General features: G+C 34.4%; 1 protein-coding gene across 1 annotated transcript in view; it reads left to right on the top strand.

Moving 5' to 3' along the window:
* CRYBG3 (crystallin beta-gamma domain containing 3) overlaps positions 1 to 27931 on the top strand; it is a 65391-nt gene that overhangs the window by 26143 nt on the left and 11317 nt on the right. Inside the window, exons 5-16 of the mRNA XM_083361259.1 lie at positions 538 to 585; positions 954 to 1075; positions 2259 to 2403; positions 4000 to 4133; positions 5064 to 5178; positions 6376 to 6411; positions 6981 to 7114; positions 15264 to 15390; positions 16554 to 16696; positions 18847 to 18973; positions 19659 to 19691; positions 22818 to 22927. Of these exons, the coding sequence (XP_083217385.1) occupies positions 538 to 585; positions 954 to 1075; positions 2259 to 2403; positions 4000 to 4133; positions 5064 to 5178; positions 6376 to 6411; positions 6981 to 7114; positions 15264 to 15390; positions 16554 to 16696; positions 18847 to 18973; positions 19659 to 19691; positions 22818 to 22927 (1274 nt within the window). The remainder of the gene's footprint in view (positions 1 to 537; positions 586 to 953; positions 1076 to 2258; positions 2404 to 3999; positions 4134 to 5063; positions 5179 to 6375; positions 6412 to 6980; positions 7115 to 15263; positions 15391 to 16553; positions 16697 to 18846; positions 18974 to 19658; positions 19692 to 22817; positions 22928 to 27931) is intronic.

The raw sequence follows: 27931 nt of genomic DNA on the forward strand, positions 1-27931 counted from the left end.
GAATTTGAATTGAAAAGTACTTTTCTCCTTTACTATTTTTTTCTCCTGGAATTTTAGGTCGGATGTGAGGAAAAGTTATTTCATAAATGAGTTGTAAGTGGAGAAGAGTGAACATTCTTAGCTGAAACGCTACCATCGCTTTTGATATCAGGCAGGCTGATATAATAGTTCTGTTTCTTGCAGTGATGTTTGATAAATTAGCACATATGCTCACATTTCCAAATTTGCTTAAAACATAATAGTTGATATCTTCTTCTGATGAATAGTATGAGAAAAGTAGTATTATACACAGCCTTTTATATTTTAATAGAAATTGTAAGAATTGACTCAGAATGTACTGCTTATAGTTTTTAATGAAGACACAAAATGTATTCTTCCATGAGTTTGATTTTTGTCTTTAAGATTCTCAGAACTAGCTTGTTAGTATATTTATAGACTTTTATTTTAAAAAGCTATGTTTTGCTTCATAAACATGTTTAAAATATCTTTTCTTGGATTATTGTAATATTAAAATTATTTCTTTTTTTCCGATTATAGTGCCCTGTTGATAGGGTCAGACACAAGTGCAGTCCAAGACCCGGAAAAGTGAGTGTGATTTTATGTAAGACAATAAGATTTCAGTATTGTCTGCTTTGTCATAAACATTTCTCAAAAGTGTGGAATATATGAAGACGTCTGTATTTTCCTTAATATAACTAGCATAGTTGTCTGCTACAACAATGGAATGCAGTAAAGAGGTTGATAATTTTGAGACAGTCTTCTTGTGATGGTTTCATTTTAAGAGCTAGATAAGTTAGCCTGGCCTAGACCCATAAAATTCAAATCATCAAACCTAGCTTAATGATTATGTCATGCAAATATGTTATGTTTGTGCCAAAAACAGTATAATTGATATAAAAGGAATAGAAAATGAATGTACCAAATTTGCTTTAAACCATTGCATGTCATTGCAGATGCTTATTTGTGATTTTCATGGGAACACAAATAAACTACCGGTAGAAATTTATCGTGATGTGGTAGATGCTACCGTCTGGGTATTTTCAAAAGAAGCATCAGTCAGAGTTGTTAGAGGATGGTAAGAAAAATATATCTTATAGCAGGAATCACATTTGACTAATATCATGACAATGTTGATAATAGATATATGTGAAACTGCAAAAAAGACAACACACTATGCAAAGTTTATTCACTATAATTTTGGCCATATAATACTTATCAGTAATAATTTGCATTTTCCTTAGTTTGACTATTTTGTCAGAGCTTTAAGAAGACTGAAACACAAGATAAGCAAGTAAATGTATACTTTTCAGAAATCTGTATTTGTTGGTAATTAAAAGAATATATTCATTGCAAAAAAACAGAAAACAAAGAAAATATATTTTATTAGGAATAAGACTACAGACATAACATCTCAATTAATAATCGTACATAGATGTGGAAACATTATGGTTTAATGTTCAGGAAAAATTGTTTAAAGTAATTTCCAGGCAGTCTATAATAATTGTGATATCAGAAAATAAATAATATTTATTGTAAGTTTTATATAGCACCTTTATTTTATACAACTCAAGGCAGCATGCATAATGATCCTGCTTCCAATTTTCCACAACAAATATGTGAGGTGAATTAAGAAGAAAGAATCACTGGTGCAAAGTCAAATGACAAGTAGTATAAATAATCTACAATAATTTACATAATAAGCAATTATGTAAGCTTTCTAAACAATATTGAAAGTAGTCAAAGTGTAGAAAATGTTTAAGTGACAAGCACTAGATCATTTATTTCTATTTATTCTATTTATTTAGAATGAAATTATTTTTTTGTGATCATTGTTGCCAACCTATGTTATTCTAACATTAGAAAAATAATATATATTCCCTTACCAGTTCTGAATGACAAGCTAAAGTATTTAAAAATGGTATGTTGGGGAAATTTAAAATCCATATGAAACTAAAAGAAAAAAGATTGGCTTACAATATTTTTATATTGATTTTTAAAATCTTTAAAAATAGGGCATATATGTTTAACAAATGAAAATAATGTAGCTAAGTGGCAGATATTTCTTGTAGCAGTGTGCAATAGAAATTTCTTGCTGGAAAAGCCATTGCTCATATTATACATCAGTGTGCATTGTGTGCTCATTTTACACATGTGAGAGGCTGCAAATAATTATCACTGTAAACATGGATCCTTATTAGTATTGGTGTTGTGCTTGCAATGTGAGTGGCATATTTATATTGATATATTCATTAATGTAGCTGGATTTTATATGAGAAACCAACATTTGAAGGTCAGAAATATGTTCTAGAAGAAGGAGAAAGGATGCTGACTGACATCTTGAATCTTCACAGAGAGAAAGCTCAAGAAAAAATCACAATTGGTTCCATCAGGCATATAATGAAGGTATAACAATTATAATGAATAGTTTATTGTTGTGAAAATCAGATGCTACTTGTGGTTACCAAATGGGTATCCTTATATATATTTCCCTGTCACTCTACTTTATCTTTCCTCAATGTTTTATTTGTTTCTCTACCTAGAGCAGACATGTCAAACTCGCGACATCACATTACATCGCGCAACGTATTGGGACGGTTTTGCCATTGCTGGCAATGGGGTGGGCGCGGCTTCCAGATGACGTGTCCGGCCCACAGGCCAGCAGTTTGACACATTATAGTTGAATTTATCAAAGATTCAGCTATTTTCATTTTGGTTTTTGGTAACTCTTGAAATTACTTCTGTGTCCCAGATTTTTTTTTTTTATTCCATTTATATCCCGCCCTTCTCCGAAGACTCAGGGCGGCTTACAAGCTTAGCAGTCTTTCCTATAGCAAGCTTTAATCATCATATTTTATTTTGCTTATTAACAAACCAAATGTTTACCAATCTTTTAAAAATGAGCAAGAGTGACATTATAATGACAATGGCAGAATGAGATCAAAGTGTATAAACACCACTGTATTATCATTTGTTTAATGTTTGATAATTGAAGAATGCTAAACTAGAACATACTACGTACATGAGACTTGGCTACATATTGTGCTGCTTATGTGGTCAAATGGTATCAAATTCAGCAAAATAGAGCCATAAAAATAGCAAAAATATTGTTGAAAAGGGGGAAGTGATTAGCTAATGTTGAAATTCTTCTTTACTCATAGATTTCATGTGAGAACAAATTGCAGGCATTTAACGTCAACTCTCAATTTGCATTTTTGCCTAGCTTTATTAACTCTAAACAATCCAAAAGGTTATTTTTAAAGTTGTGAATTAAAGTATAACCATAAAATGCTACCTTTGCTTTTTTTTAAGTGCCAAATTTCTGAAAAAGATAAATTGGCTCTTAAAATATGAGGCAGCCTCTCAAAATTTCTACTAAAGAGAAACTTCAGATGACTATATCAACTTTAAATAAAATAAATTCACAATAATAACTGAAATGTAGTGCTACAAGCAAGTTAAATTATTTAGCAATTTGGGGTTATCTTAACAGTAAACAGAACTACTGTTTCCTTTCTTATTACTCTTTGAGAGTAAGAAAACAAAACAAGTGATATATTTAATAACAATGATGAAGTGGGTTCCAGTCTAGAAAAGTTATTGTCATAAAAAAGTTCTTAAAATCTGTGAATACAATCCTATTTATGAATGCTTAGATGCATGCTTATGCAAAAGTACATCCTACTTCTAAGATACCTTTAATTAACCAGAGATATATTATATTCTAAATTCTTCAACTATTTTTAAGAAGAAGTATGGAAATATTTTATTTTTGCAAGTTTTTAATGCTAATTTTATCAATATTAATAAAGAGAGAAATGTACTTTCAGACTCGCAAGATTCTGTTAATGTAATCTTACAATAAGTAGGTTTAGCTCAAGTAGGTTTAGCTCATTTAGCCATTCTTCCTGTAAAACTGACAGGGGCAGAGAGAGCTAATGTCCACATGTATATAATATTTCTTATCTGATTTGTTTTATTCTGGTTTAATTTGCTTCATAGGATTGTAGTATTCCTGAAATTGAACTTTGCTCACACAATAGTAGAGGTCATTTTCCAATCTGCATTCAGACTGGCATACCCAATTTAGATGAATTGGAAGTTGAAAATCCTATCATCTCTGTGAAAGCAGGAGTGTGAGTAAATATTTATTTAACCTTATATAAGTAAAGGTTAACAATAGCTATTTGTTCATCATGCAAAAAGTAAGCAAAATAATTGTTATCTTGCAATGCCTTCAAAGTTATCTTTATCAGAAGATTATTATCCACAAGATACAGTTCTATTTATCAAATAATAGCTTTCCTAGACTTTCTGAAGTTATCAAAATACTATAAAATGAAATGGTTTACTAAAATTAAGTTTTAATGTTAGAACTTTTATATCTAGTATATGCCTATGATACTTGTATGTGTAACAAGTAACAGAAAAAGGTGAAATATTTATTTCACTATTTTGAATCTGAAAATTTTCTGCTTATTTTTGCAATTACCTCAAAAGTTTATGTCATCATTTCTAATTGTAACTCAATTGTACCCATGTTCCAGTACCTTTTAAAATAATAGATATTCTTCTAATACTGAATAGAGGAAAGTATGCCACTTGGTGATCCTTCTTTTTAGATTCTTTTAATTAAAAAAACAAAAATCGGAAGCTATCAGGCTATTATTTAAAGAGTGTCCTATTAGGATTCCATGATTGTTCTTTATAAATATGTTCGCTTGGAAAGAAAAAAGCAAAACGTAAAACCAGATGGCAGAAAGCATTTGGGGAGGAAGAGAGCAACTAAGAGCAATATTTTTAGTTTGCTTTTGGTAAATGGATGCTAGCAAAACCTACCATGATTGCCAAATTTTAAAACTTCCATACTTTTTAAATTCCAAATGTACCCATGTATTCAAAAATTATGTCTATTTGTGTGGTGTGCCTATAACCTATGATAGCAAAATAAAATACCATATTTTGAAAGACCATATGCTCCTTGAATAATGAATGCTAATCCAAGATATATGAATAAAGTTGCACATTAATTACCATGTTAATAGGCTAATTCTTCATTTTAATAGATGGCTTGCTTATTCAGATACTGATTATAAAGGAGAAAAAACAGTATTAGAAGAAAATCAAAGCCCATGTAAACTTTCAGCCACTGATGTAAAATCTCTTCGACCATTGAAAATGGTAAGGTGATATTAATGCCCATAATCAATTTAATTTGCTAGAGTCCATTCTGTCTTTTTGTAATTTTGAGTCTAGGTCTGAACATGCCCATTCTTGAAAATTCGTATTTATTTTGTCATATTATTATGAGTTCAGAAATAAGCAATTAACCTTTTGATGAAGGATCTGTGTCTGTTAAAATTAAACTTCCAGTGACTTGACAAAGGGACTTATGTTTGACTTAGAAGATATTACGAAGTCGAAATACTGAAGAAAAAATAAATAACTCTCATTATCAGCTTTAGTTATAGGATGCTGTCTGCTAAATCAGGATTGAAAAAGTCATAGTGGCTTGATACTCTTATTATTATAGATCAATCCATGTCTCTATAAATATTTCCAGGAGGTGCTCAGAAGTGATTTTGCTATAGTAGAAATCTATATCTGCAAAATCAGTTTGGATTGGTACTAATATATTTCTTTATAACCTGTATAAATATATTTTGCCACTTTCAGTTTCCTCCCTCCCTAAAAACATCAAGAAAAGAGTATTATGTCACTACAAATTTTGCATTCATGGTTCTTAAGAAGTACCAATTCCCTTAGGAAAATTGGTAATAAAATATAGCTCTCACTGGCTCCTAACCAGTTTAGTTCAGTTTATCTTGATTAGACTAGAAAATCTCAGGTACAATTTGACTAAATTGAAATTGTTATTGCAACAAAACTGAAGCCAGACATGGCTGTTGGTTGCCTACTACTAGGGTAAAGATGTAAGGACTACATTCTCAAACGTTTCTCCCATCCATCCAAATTAATGGGTACAGAAATTTGTTGCCTTGAAAACAAGTAGTTGTATGTTTATATAACAGTCATATCTGGAACTGCCTAAACCCCTATAAGTATTTAATATTTAGTATTTAGTAACTCTTTAAGTTGGTGCTATGAATTAGAAACTAAAAGAAAAATAATCCGAGGGATATCTGTCCTCTATTAGAGAACAAATTAATTTAGTCAGCCGTGATGCTGATGAAGTTTTTTTACTCATGAAATCAAACCAGCTTCCTAAAACCAGTAAAAGTAAAGAGAAGAAATGTAAAGAATGACTCATTGATTGATTAATTTATAAAGTATCATAGAATCAATACATCTTAACTCTATACTATGTATTAATATGGAAGTATGTTTTCATATTTCTTATTTTATTTTGTACTTTAGGGTGGCCTAAAGGTGCAGATGCCTATGAATACTATGGTAAGCACAGTATCCTTTTAGGGAGAGGAATTTATTTGGGTGAAAGACAACACGTTGGTCTTCTTTACCACTAATTTTTTAAGATTTATTTTAGAAGTATTAATTGTAGTAGATATGTGTTGACTAAACCAATCTTACTATCCCATCCATAATTTCCCTTTAAAACTCTCTTCAGACATTTAGGAAAATCAAAACTAAAGTTCTCATTGATTTCAGGCATGCTTTCTTAAAATGATATAAATCAGAGTAACTAGTAAAAAAAACAGCAACAGGAATACATTTTCTCCATCTCCTTTTCTTGCTTTTTTTTAGATTTGAGGGGGCAGCTCTGCAGAGGGAAGTATTCCAACAAAAATGTTCTTGTTTGCCCTTCTTCCAGTGGGAATGTCTCTTAGGAAACTGGTTGAAATCATAAGTATGGAATGCTAGCTGAAGCTGCTGATCAGACAGGCTTTGTAGTTTCTTCAAATTGTATAATTCTTTAGCCTTTTATAATTAAACTTTTTTCAATCTACCAAATAGAGGATAAGAAATGTATTTTAAAAGACCAATTTTCCCATTTTCTGCAGATGATAATATATGAAAGGCCACACTTTGGAGGATGGTGTAAAAAACTTTCTGAAAATACTGATTGCATTCCAATACTTTTTGAAAATGCTGATACTTTCCAGGGAATTGGATCAATACGTGTCATTGGTGGAATGTAAGTATAATTTTGTGATTTACAGACTATTAAGAATATTAAAATATGTAAATACCTGTCCACTGGAAACTAAATCGGTAAAAAAAGAACAGTATTTCATTAAAACAGATAAAAAGCCCACACCAGTCCACTATAAGTATCTTAGCTTGCTAATCAGAAGCTTGTATAAATGGACTTCCAGTTTGCGTGCATGGCGCTTCTGGATACACAGGGGACAGTCCGCTTCCTGCCGTCTGTTTCTTTTTTGGAGGACCCTGAAAAGGGTCAAAAATCGCCCTGGAGGGGCAATTACTGCGAGGAGGCCTTCCCTGCAATTGCGGAAGGGCAGCAGCCCTCCGCTTGAATCTGGGACAATCTCCTTTGGCCTGAAGAAGAAGAGACTGGCCATAAAGATGGCCGATCACTAAGCCGCTCCCTGCTGAAAACCAAAAGCACTACCTAGCACTAAGAAGCAATCTGGAGGACCTAGGTGAGTCTTTACCTTTCCTATTCCCTTAACCATCTTCCTGTGGGACTTTTCTGAAAATCCTTCCCCATTTTTTGAAAAAACGGCGAATATCTACTCTGGGAACAAATCTTAAAGCCTTAACGCTTTAAAAGAAACTCAAGTAATTCAGCAAAGAAATTAAGTAATTTCATCTGTATTTACTAAAAAGCTCCTATTTTTTTGCTGAGGATCCATTATCCTATTTTCTCTCTATGCTGTGAATTAAGGAAAAAATTGGACTTAATGCTACAAAAGCTATATTTGGGGGGGGGAAAGAAATTTTTTACATTGCATTTTATATGTTATTGATGACATCTTGTGGGGAAACCTGGTACAGCAAGTAAATTTCTTTTTTCTGTTGTGAGAGCTTACTGAATAACAGAGCTGTCCTTGACATTATTTTTAAAGATAAGTGTGGGAACACCTGGCACTGAAAACAACTCTTTCGGAGGTGGATAATCTTTGACTCTTGTTAAAATAGCCTCCATGGAAGAGTTAGCTGGAAACAATAACAAAATGGATGAATATATCCCACCACTTGACTATAAACTGATACTGGACACGATTTTGGCAATGAAGGAGCAAATTAAAGCCAAACTGCAAGAAAAATCTGACAACTTAAAGCCACCAAATCAAATTTTGACTTTAAATGAGGAAAAGATAATCCAAAACCAAATAGAAGAAGTGGAAACTAACATTAAAATAGGAGACTTCAAAGAACAACAAATGCAACCTACAGAAAACCTTAAAGTCCAAACTTCAATGGCAACTACAAAACTTACAACTCAAAAAGCAACAGCACCTGAAGAAAGCAATACTAAGAGTGAAGTCACTAAAGGCCTTCAAATACACTATATCGAGAATTCAACTAATCAAATGACAACCATAACACCAGCTACTACTTTCTACCTAACCCAGATAGAATTGGAAGAAGAAAAAGACTTGACTGATCTAATGACAACTATATTACATCAATCATCAAAAACTGAATTATCAAAGCAAAACAACAATGGTTACAAAGGGGACACTTTCCTTGCAAAATTGATATTTGGATATGCTCACTGGATTCAAATAAGGGGTATAGGAAGAAAGGGAGATACATTTGAGAATTTAAAGATACCAAAAGGGAAGCCTGATTGGCACAAAAGGAAGGCAAGAGTTAGATTTAAAAAACTGAACTTGGTTTTTTTTGGGGGGGGATTCCTAAAGATAGAGTATAAAAATACCTTTCAATGGATTAAGGGGAATCTCTAAAAAATATAACTGATTTTACATTTAGGTTTTAGATCTGTAAGGGAAAACAAAAGTAAGCTTTTAGAATATAATTCTGAACTATATTGTAGAATTTGGAATGATACATCAAAAGATAGTATTTTAACAATTGATGTACGGTTAAGACGACTTATAGAATATACTAGTTGTTACTTTTGAACTATATTACAGAATCTAGAATTTTATATATAAAAGATAGTATTTTAATAATTGTTGAATGGTTAAGACAAAAATATTTTTCTAATGGTGATTTGTTAACATGAAAACTAGACTTTAATGGTAAAATATAAGAATGTTTTGTAATGAACAATGTAAGTTTTGCAGACAAGAGAATTATTCTTTATTGAAATAGGGAATTGTGGGTTACCCAAAAATTAAGCTTTCTCTTGTATATTATAGGCTATTCTAGAATATTCTATTGCAATTAGATAAAATTTAAAAACAGGATATTGATATGCATTAGTGAAAATATATTGCAAATTTTGTTAATTGACTAGATTACAACTAGAAGTGTATTAACTTGACTATTTTGACTACGTGATAACTAAGGGAATTAGAGAGGGAATCCCTGTTGATGCAACCTGAACTATTTACAACTTGTTATTTGTTGTTTTGACTACCCAATCACTGTATTGGTTCACAAATATATGTATATGTAAATATTAAAAAATCAATAAAACTTGTATAAAAAAGAAGGTTGTATAAATGTATTAGTTGATAGTTATCAGTGAAAAAGCTAAGTGCAAGTACTATCTTTTTTAAAAAAAACAACTCTAATTTTTATCAAACAAATCTCAGGAGCTTCAGAATGGGGAATTCCCTAGAGAATTTTTAAAACTAGATATTTTGTATTGATAGTATGTTAATGTTATGTGAACTGACAGTAGGAAGATAAAATATAGACTGTGGCCAAAGTTAACTTCATGTCAGCTACAACTATAAATAAGTCTGCCATTCCTTGGTTTATTCTCCCTTAATTTATTCCTTTTCTGTGAAGTGTAATGGGAGTAATTTACGTATGTCACTCCCAAGTCATAAAGCTGCCTGAGCTGGGAATATGCCTTCACATTTGTCAAAACAGCAAAAAATGGTTCCAAGATTTGCTATGTAAATGACACATCTTTATTAAAAGATGCTTTAAAATGTTTTCTGATGATGCATTCATATACATACATATACAGAGAGAGAGAGAGAGAGACAGCCAGCTTAATAACCAAATATTATAAATTAACTCTACTTTGCATGCAGTTTTCCTTGATTATTTTCTTGCTCTTTTGTTGGTGATGAATGTATCTCTCCATGTTTGTGTATGAGTGCATAGTCTGAATCCATTCTAAAGCATCTTTTAATAAAGATATGTCATGTACGTAGCAAACCTTTGAATCATTTTTTGCTGTTTTGAAAAATTAAAGGAAAATAGCTCAATCATTTTACCTCTGGTCATAAATCAACAAATAAGACAAGAAAATCACAATTAGGATAAAAAGAAAATAATAATTGTTATTATTAGAAGATACACTATAACGTACTGCACAAACTACAGAGTAATACTTAGCTTTGGACAAAGAAATAAAATCAGATTGATCTGATAGTAACAAGTTAAAACAAGTCAGAATGACCACGATGTTCAGTAAAGAATACATAATTCCTGGCAAGCCTCTGTGTATAGGGGATAATACAAAATGTGTTCCATTTGAGGGTTCTTTGCTCTCTAAGGACTGGCAAATCTATACACATCCTTTATTGCAACACACACCTTTCCCAACAATAGGTTATTGCTCTGGGTCAACTCCACATTTCTATGACTTTGCAAGGTGACTTTGCCACATAACTATATCTTTGATATGCAATCCTTTAATAATTATTCTTTTAGTACTCAGTTCAGACTAAAGTCTCAGAGTCTTTAAGGTAATATATAACCATTGCCTTTCCCAAATATTCCTGTAATTGTTGGGATGAGGTGGTTGCTCCTTTTCTAGTTGTTGCTGAGCTCCAGGAAAAACTTCAAGATCCAGGTAGGACTCCCGCCAGAATATGAATGAATGAATGAATGAATCTTTATTGTCAAAAGTACAACTATGTATACATTGAGATTGGCTGAGTCTCTCTTCGTGCCCCCCCCCACAACTCACAGTGACAACAAACCCACCATCTTGTTACACCGTGTGAGCTAATTGCACAACACACATATGCAGATCACAATAGCTTGTAATCCCAGCAATTCAATGAAAATCCTCTTGCCTACTTGTAATACCGGTAGCTGCCAGTCTCCAGACCCTCATCTCTGCTTCCTTAACTGCATGCCATTTGCTATCATTTCTGTTAGACCTACCCCTCTTCTTACTCTGTCTTAGCATTCAAAAGACTAGGTGGGATGAGTCTGCCTCTGGAGGAGGAGAAGGAGGAGGAGAAGAAGAAGAAGAGGAAGAAGAAGAAGAAGAGAAGAAGAAGAAGTTGGAAGGGACCTTGGAGGTCATCTAATGCAACCCCCTGCTCAGGCAGGAAACCCTATACCATTTCAGACAAATGGCTGGCCAGTCTCTTCTTAAAAACCTCCAGTGTTGGAGCATTCACCACTTCTGGAGGCAGGTTGTTCCACTGGTTAGTTGTTCTGTCATCTTTGTTGCTCTTCTCTGTACTCTTTCTAGAGTCTCGACATCTTTTTTACATCATGGTGACCAAAACTGGATGCAGTATTCCAGGTGTGGCCTTACAAGGCATTGTAAAGTGGTATTAGTACTTCACGTGATCTTGATTCTATCCCTCTGTTGTCAGCATGTACTTGAAAACACAAAGGTGTTGCACAATTATTCAGGCAGTTGGAACACCAGCTTGAATGCCTCTGAGTACAGTTCTGGTGGAATGGACAATTGCCTGAGAGAATATGTTTGCATGACCACGGCTCCTATTGAAAAGAGCAGACAACAGTTTCAACACCATTTCCTCACACTCTAGCAGTCCAACTATTCTTCCATTACATGGACAGTCTCTGTAAAAAGGGATCTTAAATAACTCCCTTCAGTAATATCTGTTGAATATAGCCAAGGTTAAACCCCTGTAAATCTTGGAATTATTATATAGCTAAGATGTCTGGCTGGCTGGAGAAGATGTGAAAAGTGACTCGAGAACATTTTTCTAGGTACAACTGATAAATTTGCTTGAACTCTAAATGAAGACCCATTGTTTGAGATCAGATAGTGTGCAAATCAGCCTATCAAGGTTATGTCCAGCCATGAAAAGCCATAGAACTGCAGTCTGACATGTATTGCTTGGCACCAGGAAGACTAAAAGCTATCAATCATAATTAAAGGAGCTAAACTGGCTGGAAAAAAAGGAATGCCTAAGCCTATAGGAGAAAATGAAAATCCTGGCAGAAGTTTCTATTTTAAATAGTCCAGATTTACAGCAATGCACCATATTCAGAACATAGTGAGGTGCTTGAGGAATAGATCTCAAAAATTTGGATTGAATTCTTTCAAGAAAAAGCACACTTCTGGTGAGCCGAATGACAAACTGACATTTCTCTAAAAGAGACAAACGTATTGTGGTCAAGAAAGCATCCAGTTGCAGAAATCAGGCAGCTAATCTCTCTGGAGTTAAAGACAGATTGTCAGATTACTCACATGTGTTCCATACAGCTGCATGTTTGTGAAAGGACGGCAGGAGCTGTGTTTTTACAATCGGCTGAGAATTGTGGGATTCCATTGTGCATATAGCCAATAATGCCACTTATATGGACTCGTGAGTTTGACTGGTTCACCTCTTAACCATTTTGGACTCCTTTTTTTATTCTTTGATTATAAAGATTAAAACCTTCAGATTGGAAAATTTTATTGAAATCACTGGGTGAGCCTCATAAGTTTGTAAAGATTTTATTTTTTGGAATATACAACAAAGAGGATGATTATTGTTTTGGAAAGTTTCACACAGATTTGGTGCTCAGATGGATTTGATTTAAGATTTTGATGTGGATGGAAAAAACCCTATAAAAAAACCTGTTTACACTCTATAATGACGAAAAGATTTGAAGATTAGACATTAGTGGGTACCAGATGGCTGTTTTAAAAAAAAACATTTGACTCATAGCAACTGGAGATTTTTGAATTATTTAACTCTTTATTACCATCAACTGGTGTAACTACAGAGTATCAAGTTTCATTGAATAAAACTACAGGTATATTATATATTATTATATTAATCCCATTTATATCCCACCCTTCTCCGAAGACTCAGGGCGGCTTACAAACTAAGAAGCACAAATCAATGTGCTTAGCAATAGCCTTCATTCTATGTATATGCCTGCTTATTAGGGCTTTCGCCCCCCCCAAGCGGCATTTTACAAAGTCAGCTTATTGCCCCCAACAATCTGGGTCCTCATTTTACCTACCTCAGAAGGATGGAAGGCTGAGTCAACCTTGAAGAGGTAGAATTTAAAATCACAGTTTACAAGAAGGAGATGGAAATAATGGACGTACAAATGATGACTCAAAATGTGAAAACGAAATACAAATAATAAACCATATCAGTGATTTGGATTATTTCTTTATACTAAAATTATAGGTATTCCTCGATTTATGACCACAATTGATCCCAGAATTTATGTTGCTGAGAAATTTTGTCCCATTTTATAGCTTTTCTTGCCACATTTGTTAAGTGAATCACTGCAGTTGTTGACCTTCCCCATTGACCTTGCTTGTCAGAAGTTCTCAAAAGATGGTCACATGACCCCGGGACACTGCAACCATCATAAATATGAACCAGTTGTCAAGCATTTGAATGTAAATCACATGATCATGGGAATGCTGCAATAAGTGTGAAAAATGGCCATAAGTAACTATTTTCAGTGCTGTTGTAACTTTGAATGGTCACTAAATGAATTGTCGTAAATCAAGGACTACCTGTACAAGAGGTGTTTGATGGAATTGCTAAGTTAGAAGTATAAGGAGGGCTTGAAAAGATGAAGAAAAAACTTCGAAAAAGAGCATAAGCAAGCAGATGCTAGAAGTTTCTTATAGGATTTTAAAGACATTCTGCAGAAAGAAAAAAGAATACAAAATTAATCTATTGGATCAAGGTTTAAATAAAGAGCTGTTATTTGGGGCAATATTTAATGGCTTCTTGATTAAGACTGGATGACAATGAATATTTTTGGTGATGTCTAATTATTTTTGAATGAGACTGAATTTTTATTATTTGAAGAAAAGGGAGATTTATTTAAAGAAAATGGGTGGATTCAGATTGGATATAGTAGATAAAATTTGTAATACTTTTGTTGTCATTTCTGATAAGCCTTATTGGACTTTTCTGCTTAATAGGGAATGATGAGGTTTTAGGAATTGGTTTTTAGAAACTAGGGGACGATATAGAATTAAGATATGTTTGGTTTTATTTTAAGATATAGTGATATGTTCTTAATGTTGATTATACTTGCTGGGGATTTTTCTCTGTTTTAGTTTTCTTTGCTTTTTTGCTTTTTTATTTTCTTCGATGGAGAAAAAATCTTTATTTTGCAGTTGTATACATTTTACTTATATAATATAATCCTTAATAAAATTATTGATTTTTTTTTCAAGAATAAAGAATGACATCTAGGGGCCCAACTCTATGTATTAATATCCTTATTAATTAATTTACCTTATACATTCAAAAAAATAATTTTTGAGTTTAAACTTACTATTGGAGTAAAATTTAATTATTTGTAGAAAGGCATTAATTATTTGTTCCAGAGAAGATTAAATATATAGTATTCACAAGTCATTGAAGAGAATTCAGCAGGAATTCTCATTGAAGAGAATTCAGCAGGATTCTGGAATCAGAATCCAAATATATGTACTGTAAAACCAAATATTGGCAGCTTAATTGTTCTCAGTCCAATAAAGTACAAGCAGTGGTGGATCCTAAATTAGATATGTAACAAACAATGTTATATTTTAGAGAATTTCCCTTGAATCCCACAAATGGAAGCATACAGGTACTCTGTTCCCAGGGAAAATTGAAATTCAAAATTCAAATAATTCAGCAAATTCTTTCCTTGCTATTTAACCTGAAGGGGAGTTGTTTTTGCTCAAAACATTGGCCAATGCTCGAGCCCCAAACTTACTTTGCCAAAGGTAGAATTGATTTCTCAACAGATAAATGGTCTAACTACACGTATAATAATATTGCAGTGAAATTCTAATAGAATATACTGCAGTGGATTATGTTGAATGGCTTGGATTAAGGATAGGGCAAAGGTTATAGAGAATCATGTGTTTTGCCTCCTATAACTGAAGCTACTAAATTTATGCCATAGAGGAGAAGTGCCAAATGATATGCTTTAATATTTATCAATACATTTGTAATATTCATTCATTCTCTAACTTTGTCAAATTTGTGTTATCAACATTGTAGATGGGTTGCTTATGACAAGGAACGATATAAAGGCCGGCAATACTTGCTAGAGGAGGGAGAATATGAACACTGGCAATCATGGGGTGGAATCAGCAGCGTTTTGCTCTCTGTTAGATTTTTGCAAGCTGTAAGTACTTAATTTATTCTTTAAGCCAATAACTTTTCAACATTTTATTTCTCCATTTAATTGGAATTGAACATGTATTAGTAAATTAAAAGCTGTTAATTGTCAGTTCAATTCCTCTTTAAGGCAGAATACTCCCATACTCACACCAAATAATCATCTCATTGATTGAAACATCTGATTCTAATCTCTCCTTCAAATGAACTAATAATCCTAGAAGTTCACACAACTTTGGCCACACACAAATAAGTATCTTTGAATCATTTTCCATAATATATAAATGAACAAGATATAATGTTTTTGTCTCATTTGTTTATTTGGATTCCCTTTATCTTGTTTTAGGAGTTGTGTGAAGAATAGATCATGCTTTAGATCATATTTATACATATTGAAAATTCAGATGGGTTGACAAACCTTTAAGCACAACATTTTAAGGAAAGTGGGGGAATATTACAGATTATTTTACTTAAATTCTATGACAAAGGAAAACAGATTAAAAATGTACTGGATGTAGAAAAGCAGCACTATTAAATTTTCACTATTCAGCTATAAATAATTGTAGTCATTTGTTTATTATAACTTTCTCAGGATAGACAACTTTATGTTAACTTTGGATGGGCCTAAACTTTGTAATAATGAATTAAATTATATGCATACTGAATTGACGTATGCCAGTATTTTGGCTAGAACAAATCAAATAATTTGAGGAAAATATCTCTATATTTATTAGCTGAAGAATTTTGTGGATGCACCACATAACCCATGATCTTCTGGGTCATCCTTTTAGCAGTATTTACTTACCTAAACAGATAAAGAGAATTGGCTATAGGTGGGAGCAGGAGTGACTTCCAACTTCCTGCCAGCTTCCCCATTGCTTTTGCTTGTGGGAAACATGCAGGGAGTATTGGAAAACAGTCATGTGACTGCAGCTGACTGCAGCAACAGCCACAAATTTGCAAATCCAACAGGCCTGAAGAGCCTTGAAATTTCAATTCCCAAGGAATAATGGGTCCTGCATTTTGTAGCATTCTTTAAGTTAACAGATTGAAGTACCTTGATTCCAAAATAGTTGTACTATTAGGCACTGTTCAGGCTAATTGAAGATTACAAACAGAAGGATAGTTTTAGTAGTAACAGATATTCCTAATTTAATTTTTAAATTACAGGATTTTATGGAATCTGAAGTAAAACTTTTCGAAACTGAGGAGGAAAATGAAAAAGTTTTGGATGTTGTAAATCAAGAAATTCCTGATTTAGAATGTGCAGGGTTTGGCCTAGTGACAAGATCAGTTAATGTGAAAAGTGGAGTGTAAGTTGAATTTCAAATCTTTGTGTGGCATGAATTGCCTGATTTTCCTGTGTTATCATTCCTTTTCGGTCTTAACTCCATAAATAAATTAAATAAAAAGGTATAAGTAATTAAAAGTAAAGTTGCCTTTGGGTTAAGCTTGACTTCTAATGACCATATACAGGTAGTCCTCAAGTTAGGAATGTAATGGAGCCTGCCCATTCCACTTGTAACTCGAAAACTTGTGGGAGTGAATCTCATACCTCGAATGAGATCACTGCCTTGCTCATTAAGACGCATGTGGCTCGTTAAGTAAACATGAGGTATTTCAGAGTGGGGAAGGCCATGGAGGGCCTAGTGATGGAACAGGCCCCCAAGGCCTCCCCAACCCAGTAAGATACCTCATGCTTCCCCCTCTCTTCCTGCTGCGCCAAACTCACCTTGAAAAGATCTGTCTCCTCTCTGCCATGGTGCCTGCTGCCGCCCGGATCTGAGTCCAGGGGACAGTTCCATGGCCCTCTGGTGCTCCAATCTGGGTGCTAGATCTGGGCAGCAGCAGCCCGGAGAAAGCCTCCAGCGCCCAGATTGGGCCACTGGAGGGCCGCAGAAACATCCCCTGTCCTCAGATCTGGCCAGCAGCGGCCTGGAAAAGGCCTCCACCACCTCAATCCAGCCTCTGGAGTCACATGGAAGCATCCCCTAAAGTACCATGAGATCACAAAAGATCAGTAGCATGAGATCTCGCCCCACTGATCTTGCATGTTACTTTAGGCCTCCATTCTCTGCAAGTACACCAAAGGCCTGGAGCAGCCAAGAAAGCAAAGGATCTCTATCTTCACAGGGTGAGTATTGAAGGCCTGGTGTCTAGGGAGACCCGGGGCAGGGGTGGGGAGGAAGGAATAACCAGGGTGAATGTTGCAGAGCCTCTGTGGTCACTTGTAAGGGCAAACAACTGCCATGGTGCTGCAATATTCAAAATTTTGGGACTTTCTCGTAAGCACTAGGGGGCGCTTATCCCGTAACTTGGAACAAACATTAAGTGAACACTCGTAACTTGGGGATTACCTGTAGATACAACTATGCAGTGGTTTGCCACAATCCTCTGCAGAAATATTTTTCAACTCCCCATTCTAACTTTCAACTTCCCATTCTAATCTAAATTAATTACTTAGGATGTTGGGTGGGGGATGCCTCCCATACAGGTATTGCACAGGTCCATCCCTGCTTAACTTAGACAAGACTGACTGGGCTTAGCTAGGGTCACAGAACAATCAAGTAATAAAAACATAAATCACATACACATGCATACGCATAGCATATATAGATTCTAATGTGCTAATATATAGATTCTAATATTAAGAAGATGAACTTGAGTACATGGTGTAGTCTTAAACTTATAAAGAACAGAATATTTTTTCTCCCTTTTTATCAGAAAAACAGCTTAGATTTAGTAAAACATTCAGCCATGATATAAAATCTTACATACTTCATAAATGACACTGAAATGTTTGTCAAACAATTAACCCATTATTCTGAAATGTAACACTTGGAAACTAAGAATTCAGTATTATAGTTTGATACGAGTTCCTGGTTTTCTTTTAACTTTTTATGCTTATAACTTCATTGAATCTGGAAACACTTTATATATCATAGGAACACCATGTATGGTATATGTTATATTTCAGTAATTGTTTCTCAAGTGTAGCTTGGCTATTGGTAACTACATGGACATTATATTGTTTTCTTGGCAACAGCCATTTCTGGCTTACATTTCCCATTTTCCAGCCTAAAGCTCTGGGAATTCACATTACATTATACCTAGGGAACCAGAATTGGGATGTCTCAGCCATTCCTTTTTCAAGATGAAGTAAGAGTATAGCAAGAAACTTTTAGAGCAACCTGGTCAAAGGAGATGCATAAGGAGGACTGAAGACCTCCAAGGTCCTTCCAGATTCTGTTCTATCCTATCCTATCCTATCCTATCCTATCCTATCCTATCCTATCCTATCCTATCCTAATCCATTCCATTCCATTCCATTCTACCTAATACCTTTTTTAAAAAACCATGAAAGTTGAACAGATGAAAAATTCATGGTTCTTTTATGGTGTTTTATGGATTATTTATATATATTTGATTTGTCTTAAAAACATCTGTTGTATGTTATATCTAGGTGGGTTGCTTATCAACAGAAGTATTTCTGTGGAGAACAATATATATTGGAGAAAGGAAAATATAAGTGTTTTTTGGACTGGGGTGGCACCAGTGAAACTATTATGTCAATTCGCCCCATTAAATTGGTAAGCTGTGCGATAAACGAAGTTATTTTTAGTAATATTTATAAATACATAAAATAAATATTTTATCAATCAGTGCCCAAAGTGGTAAAACAATCCTATATAAACTGTTTGAATCATGCGTGGAAATTATGGTTTCCTATTCTTTTAAATACATTTACAATATATTCTATAAATCTGTTAGGATTTTTATTATTGCTTCCTAGCATCATCAAAATAAATACACACAATTAATTAGTACTATGAAAACATTTCAGAGAAGAAAAAGAAAAAACAGTGCTGTAACAAATTTCATACAAAAAGTGTTATTTGAAATAGAACACAACATACAATTATAACCAAGGATGTATGTATATATTTTGTTTAAAGAAAGCTATTTGAATAGGAAATTGAAGTACAGTCAATTATTCAACTTATAAAAGGCATAATCAAGTTGTCATTTATCCTAGGCATAATAGCTGTATTATTATCAAAGAGCTTCCAGGTCATTTTTTAAAATCTATGAATCAACTTCAGTTATTCCTCAGTACTTAGAGAACTTCCACAAAGCTTAGCTCACCAGGAAAACCTTCAAACTAGATGTTCTTGAATTATTCTCTCTGTGTGTTTTGGATTTTTCTTTAATAACATATTTCTGTGTTTATGATATATATACACACATATATATATATATATATTCTTTTTACAGGAACCATTAGGAGTTCATCAACCTATACACTGGGTAAGTTCTTGTAATAAGATATTATTCATTTTGGTGACGGGAAAACAGCTACCCGTGAGTATAAGCTGCAGCAGGATCAGTATGCTGAAAACCCTGAAGGTAAGGAAAGGAATAGAGACCAGTCAAGTAAGGAATTACTTATAGGCTGACAGCCGAGGCTGAAAGACTTACTTAGACTGTTTGTACAAGAGCAGGAGAATGAGCCTCAAACACTTTCTATTTATTTAGTTTACTTCTTTGGTTAAATGTTGTATTTTGAATGTTATTTTCAAAATTCTTCATTTGGACTGCTGAGAAGAGTGAAGTAAGTTTCATTGTGTACATTCTGTAAGCCACAGCATAACAACAAGAAGCTCAGGATGATGAAGAACAATGCTGGTGGAAACAAACATGCAAGGCATCAGAAAGAAAGATGAGCACATATTAGGAGCAAAGGCTTCAATAGCATGTATCAGCTTATCAGAAACATGCTTTTTTCCTCAAAAGGCAACTGGACTGTATTTTCCTTGAGGAAGAAGAAAATGTTTCGCTTCTCATCCAAGAAGCTTCATCAATTCTCATGGCAGGGAGATGGAGGGATAGGTACTGACAGCTGAGACTGGATAGTGGGGAGATGGAAGAATAGGTTTTGATCGAATGGTAGGGGAGGATGGAAGGATTATATATATTATATTATATATATTATATATTTGTAGTCGTTTCTCTGAGAGCTGTTGAGGTTATCTGTGCCCATGGGGTACAAACATGGTCCTCTCTATCCAAAATGTGGACCTTGTGTAGCCAAAATGTGGACTCTATCCAAAATGAGGACTATTGATTTGAAAGAGGGGTAAAAGAGTCCATCTACAGTATGTTAGAATTGAACACCCCTTCCTCAACAAAGGAGAAGAAATAAGGCACCACCTATCTCTAGTTTACAACGCAGCCTTTGCAGAAGTTCCAAGAGGATTCCATAACCAATTGGAACCTGAGGGCACCAATAAACCCCCAAGTTGCCTCAACAGCTCTCAAGAGAGTGCTAACAACCAGATGAATGCAAAGAAATATAATCCTTCCATTTCCCCCCCCCCCCCCGCTACCACCATCCTGTCAGAAGCTATCCTTCCATCCTCCCAACATCTGGTCTCAACTGTCAGTGCCTATCCTTCCATCCCCCTCCATCAGAACTGATGAAGCTTCTTGGATGAAAAGCCAAATGTTTTCTTCTTCTTCCTCAAGGAAAAAAAGTCTAGTTTCCTTTGGAGAAAACTATGACTTGGATGACAGAATCTCCACAAATATATGTCAGCTATTTTGGAGCTCTGCAATACAGAACTTTCTTTTTTTCACAGCCTCACATTAAAAATAAAACTGGCAGAATGAGGATATAGGTGCCCAGAAGAATGGGTGATTTGGTTGCCTCCATACCTAACTGGGAAGGCCTTGTAAGTCCTTAGCAGTGTTCTACCCTAAATGAATTCTGACCATAAATTAATATGGGCTGCAATACAACAACCATTGAACCTCCACGCTGGAGCCTATCAGCAACTGTTTCCAAGGATAATATAGGTTCAAATTAGAGGAAGGTCATCTTGAACTGTACTAGACAGCTTGCTGTCTCTTGAAATACAGACTTTTCAAGATGCATTTGAATATATAGTCTTAGAACAATTTGTTACTACCATGCCTGAAGCAATTTACTGCTGGATTGTAGAACATAAACTGGACAGCTATAACCTTTTTGCTAAATGAATTTATGTAGGTTTATCTCTAGGCCCTATCAAGCCAAGACTATGATTTAAAGCCATTTGAAAATTGTAGCATCTGAGTTTCATTATATACCTGAAACGTAGAATCTTGGCATATCTAACATATTTGTCATACTTTTGTGGTACAACATGTTGCTGCTATATTCTGCTGTTATTTTTTCCTAACCACAGGTTATTAATATTGGAAAGTAGTATGCAAAAAATTCAGTGCCGAAATGTTTCAAGTTTCAAACAAACTGTTTCAAGTTCAAAACAGTTTGAACAAATAGCAAATTGCAATTTTAACCATACAGAAGGGTTTCAAACTCAAAATGGAACTTCTTCAAACTCAGGATGTTTGATTAGAATAGATTGAACATGTCTAATCAATTTCACATGCAAAATATTTCAAATATTAAAATTTTGTTTATTATAATTTTGGAGGTTTCCTCTCTAAAAACAACTTTTTAAAATATTGTTTTATTAATAATTTTCTCTTTTCTATTATAGAGTTTCTTCCCCACTGGGTGGAAGGACATTTAAAATTTTCAAGGTTATTAGGCAGTTTCAAAGTCCATGAATGCATTCTTAAGAATTCTGAAAAGAAACCATCCTTGAATTTTTTTAGTTTCTTTTATGTAGGAATTGTCTTTTCTGGATAGGAATTTAGAATAAATTCCACTACCTTCTAAATTTGTGAGAGGATGAGATAGTTGAAAAATACTTGTTTGATAGATATTCTTGCTACTATGGATCAAGATGACAATTTTCATCTGTCAAATATCCAGAAGTAATGTATTACCAACTTCATTAGAACTACTGTTTTTTAATCATAGCAGTTACTGTTTCATCAGAATGACAAAAGCAGCATTGTCGCGTTCTGCTACAAGCTACATCTCAGTTGCATGTGCGTGCAAACTTTACACCAGATCATTTTACACCCCACCCCTGCCACCCATGCCTTCCTCTGTAGTTGCTGCTAAATTTACTAGTAATGAAAGTCTTGCACATTGTATCAGTTTTTAGGGTAGATCTTTATGTTGCTGACAAATAATTTCCTGAAAAGCAATAATATGTTTTGTGTTATATGTGCAATATCTTAACCTTAGTTAGCAATGATTTCTGCATCTTAGTAATTAAATAGTAACATGCAGGCTATTAGATCAATGTGTGTGTGCTTGTAACAACCTTTTTGGCAGAACCATATATGAACAATTTATTATTTATTAACCATATTTCTATCCTGCCACAATCCAGAAATTTAGCAGTTTACACACAAAAAAATGTTTTATACTTTAGTTTGATTGAGAAGTACCTGACAAAAGCTCTTCCATTATATAGTTTTGTTTTCTAGCTGATTCTTATACATTTTTTATTCCAGTGTTTTGCTTCTTTGCAGATCAAAGCTTTTGATAATATACACTTCCAGGGATCATGTATTGATTTTACAAAAGAAGCTGCTGATTTTACATCATTCATGCCACTCTCATTTAAGGTTTTACGGGGATGGTGAGCTGATTTATGCATACTTTTTAAAGCATTTTGGAAAACTATTTCAATCTGTTTCTGTGATTTAGTTCTTATGCATTTTTATACTGTTTGAAGTATTTCTCTCTTACAATAGAGAGAACCGATAAGTGTCTTATATGTAGTTGTTCTTACATGCAGTCAAATTTGTACCATATTTAAGAAGCAGATTGTGTAGTGGTCTTATATATGACTACAAACCCTGAGCCTTATACGTCATAATGAGGCCTGATGTAACACATAACATGGTCAGACAAATTGTTAGGCATAACAGAATTCCGTGTTGTCACTATTAGTGCCTTCCACCCAAACACTGGATTATATAGTTGATTATGTGTCAATATATTCTTCGCTATTGTAACTGAATCCATCCATTTTGCTGGTTCTCTCTTTTATCTTTCTCAACATTATGGACTTAACAAGGAAGATGGGTTTTTACATAAGGTCTCTAAAATTAAGCCTGGTCACTTGTGCCTTTTGTTTTCTTAGCTATCCATATAGTATTCTCAGGAATCTTCAACACAAAAGTTCAGAAATGTCAGTAGGCTTTCTGTCTTGTTTCTTCAAAGTCCAACTTTCACTTCCATAGACTGTCAGAAGAAAAATCATTACTGAGACAATTCTGATCTTAGCAGGGATACATCATAGCATTTGAATTATCTTTTCTAAGCTTTTCATTGCTATCCTACAAAGTGCTAGTCTGTAAAATATTTATTGATTTCTGGTTCCTTTATTGTTGATAGCTGGTCTTATATTTTTGATATTTTCATCGTTATTTCTAAAGCTGTTAGTTGTATCAGTTGTCATTAGCTCCCTTTTCCTTATATTTAATCATTTTTTCATTGTGCTTCTTTATATGCTAAACCTTGCAGATAATTTGCATTTTCAGAATGTCTTCAACAAAGCTGATGTTTCTTCCTCCAATTTAAAAACACATTCATCTTCTTTCACTCCAGCCGCCCTCAATATAGATTCAGCATATAGGTTGAATAAGTAAGGAAACAGTGTATTTATTGCCTTGCTGATCTGAAATAAGTCTTTCATCATGTTCCATCCAGATTGTGGTTTCCTATCCTGTTAGGGATTTACACATGATAAGAGTGAGTTATTCTGGAATTGTCATTTGCCCAAGTGCATTACACACCTTGAAAGGTGTTTTTTTTTTGAATCAATGAAGCATATATTATTTTTGCTGTTCTTTGGTTTTTTCAGTTATCCAGCTGAATCAGCAATAATGTTTCTCAGCCTTTTCTAAAACCAGCATAATCATCTAAAATCTCTTTCCATATAGTGCTGTAAGGTGTGTAAGATGATTATCCTCTATTTTACTAGCATGTGAAATAAAAGATACTGTACAATAATTTGTACAAACTGTTAAACCTTCTTTCTATAGTATTAGTATGTAGACTGATTTCCTGAAATCTGTTGGACACTATCATTTTCCAGGTTTGTTGGCCTAGTGCAAATTCTTCTTTTGTTGCTTACCATATTTTTATAAATATTCCAATGATTTCTGCAACATCTGACCTGGTGAAAACCAGAGTGGCAAGTTAATTTCATTTTTTAGGATTTAGGATTTATTAAATTTATGATGTGGATCATAACAAACTGTGGCAAGTTCTTAAGGAGATGGGAGTACCAGAACATCTTATTTGTCTCTTGAGAAACCTATATGCGGGCCAAGAAGCAACAGTGAGAACTGGACACGGAACCACTGATTGGTTCAAAATTGGGAAAGGAGTCCGGCAAGGCTGTATACTGTCGCCTTGCCTATTTAACTTATATGCAGAGCACATCATGAGAAAGGCAGGGCTAGATGAATCAAAAGTTGGAATTAAGATTGCTGGAAGAAATATCAACAACCTAAGATATGCAGATGATACCACTCTAATGGCAGAAAGTGAAGACGAACTGAAGAGTCTCTTGTTGCGAGTGAAGAAGGAGAGTGCAAAAGTTGGGTTGAAACTAAACATTAAGAAAACCAAGATCATGGCATCCGGCCCTCTCAATTCCTGGCAAATAGATGGGGAAGAAATGGAGGTAGTGACAGATTTTATTTTCCTGGGCTCCAAGATCACTGCAGATGGGGACTGTAGTCAAGAAATTAAAAGACGCTTGCTCCTCGGGAGGAAAGCCATGGCAAATCTAGACAGCACACTAAAAAGCAGAGACATCACCCTGTCAACAAAAGTGCGTATAGTCAAGGCTATGGTCTTCCCAGTTGCAATGTATGGCAGTGAAAGTTGGACCATAAGAAAGGCTGAGCGCAAAAGAATTGAGGCCTTTGAACTCTGGTGCTGGAGAAGACTCCTGCGAGTCCCTTGGACTGCAAGGCGATCAAACCGGTCAGTCCTAGAGGAGATCAACCCTGACTGCTCTTTAGAAGGCCAGATCCTGAAGCTAAAACTCAAATACTTTGGCCACCTAATGAGGAGGAAGGACTCACTGGAGAAGAGTCTAATGCTGGGAAAGATTGAGGGCAATAGAAGAAGAGGACGACAGAGAATGAGGTGGCTGGATGGAGTTACTGAAGCAGTAGGCATGAGCTTAAATGGACTCCAGAAGATGGTAGAGGACAGGAAAGCCTGGAGGAACATTGTCCATAGGGTCGCGATGGGTCGGACACGACTTCGCAACTAACAACAACAACAAATTTATATGCCGTCCTTCTCCCTAAGGAGTATTAGTATTAGACATAACCAAAAAAATGTCTTCAAAAGTACCTCAGATGTTGACATATCTGCCATACTCAATTTCAGTATATTCCTTTCACCTTTGTTGTTTTCAAAATCAAAGATTGAAACTTCTTTGAACCAATTATGTACCAATAATATAGTTACTGTGTATTCCATCTAGTGGTGACCATAACATAGGCAGTTTTATAGGTTTTATAGTATTTTGGTTTGATGAAGATTACGTTAGCAATGAAGAAATAATTGATTTGTTGGAAACTTCTAAGTTGTTCTGCTTTATTTCTGTTTGCTAGGCATATAGTTTAACTACTTTTCCCTTCTTAATGTTTCCAACTTTGGCATTCTACCCTTCAGCCATGAACAGCACATTTTGCTTGTACATTCTATCAGTTAACTTGATAACTTATAAAAAAAACTTACAGTCTTCTTTTTCTATCAGTGGTTGAATCATAAATTTGAATAACCATAGTATTAAAGGATTGCCTGCAAAAACTAATTGATATTTAGTCATAGAGTGAGTTGTAGCCAAGTATTGCTATAATCCTTCCTGACTTTGAAAGCCACACCATTCTTTGTTTTGTGATATAAGCAGTAAACAAAGTGATCTTCTGACTGAAAGTTTCCAATTCTTCCAGTTCAAGTTGTTGTTTCCTAAGATTTGTAATATTTTATTTCATCTTTCACTGTGTTGAGCTTCTTAAGATCCATGTTCCTAGTGTAGTTCTATCTTTGCTCTTTAGATTTTCATTTGGATATCATGAGGACTTTAATCTAGCCACATCATAAACATCATTTATACTCTTCCTCAGTGGCATGTTGAGCGCCATCCAACTTGAGGGGCATATAATGCAGCACTATGTCATCAACCATTTTATATTTTCTATCCAGGAGGTTTTTGTGGTAAAATACAAAAGTTGTATATTATTGTCTTCTGCATGTAATAAGAAATTATGCCTTTTCCACCGTCCCTAAAGTGATCCTCTGTCCCTAGCATCTTCCTGTATTGTTGCTGCCCAAAATAGGTGGCTGCTTGCCTTAACTAGGCAGCCGGAATAACTTTAATGCGTTAAAGTTGCTGGGAGTATATACATTCCAGGGACAACTCCCCCCCCCCGACCACCACCAGCACCACCATCCCACTGGCAAACAGCCACTATGAGACAGCAGAGCAGGCTTTTTTATTTTTGGTTTCTTTTTATGCTTTATAACTCAATATACTTTTAGAAAAATATTGTGTAAAGAGTTATACAAGGATTTATTACATGGCCATCAGCACAGTAATTCCCTGAAAACTGAATAAGGCCAGACTTGGTACCTGTCAGGCAAACAAAAAGTCAAGGTAAAAAAAGAGGCCAGATAAAATCAAGAATTGCAGAGGTAAAGATTCATAACAAATTCTTCAAACATCTCTATGGAGAGGCAGTTGGGCAGAATTTTGGAACAAGCTCTATTCTATGCCTACATGGCCTAGAATAAAGTGTATGCAGGCTTCTACTCGCAGTGTACACATATAGATAGCTGCAAGATATTATTTTGTTAAATAGAATAATATTCAGGTGCTTCTTTTTGCCATTGCTGGGAAGGATTATAAGCATTTCCAAAAGTCATGCCCTACATGATTTATCTGTCTTGTTTAAAATGCAAGTTTTCTTGCTTCTAAGGAGAGAATGCAAGTTTTCTTGCTTCTAAGGAAAGAGCGGCACAAGTATGTATATGTGCATTTAGACATTTGAGGCTAAATGATTATTTCTTCTGAAGTTATATGTGTTCAATGTATTGTGACCATCTGCCTAAAAAGGACTAAAATTAATGCTTTTTTGTGGTCAGCAAGAAATCTATGGAAACTTCAGAAATTGTGGCTAGCCAAGAGCTTCCCTAGTCTATTTGGTATTACAGCCGCTAGGGCTGCTGCAACTGCTATATTTTTCACTTTCCAGATGCTGTAAAATAATATTGACACATTTGATAGAGAAGATCCTGCTAGATTAATTAATCAGTTGAATTAATTTGTAAAATTGCTTGGTATGTGTTTGCATGTTAGGCTCCAGAAAACTGAAATCTGACTTTTTTAGTCTGAAGATCATTATTGAATGATTTTAATTTAATTAATAATAGCAAACCCTTTAAAACTATAAGTAGTCTGTTAATTGCATTTGAATAACAGCAATTATAGGGAATCCAGTTCACTGCTTTTTGCTAATTTAAAAGTTCAGATCTAAGGGCAGTCTGCCAATTTTTGTGTTTTCAAACAGCCTATTTGAGATTCTGCAGATAACAATGCAATCGTTAACAA

The sequence above is a fragment of the Vipera ursinii genome (assembly GCF_947247035.1).
Source record: "Vipera ursinii genome assembly, chromosome: 4".
Lineage (NCBI taxonomy): Eukaryota > Metazoa > Chordata > Lepidosauria > Squamata > Viperidae > Vipera > Vipera ursinii.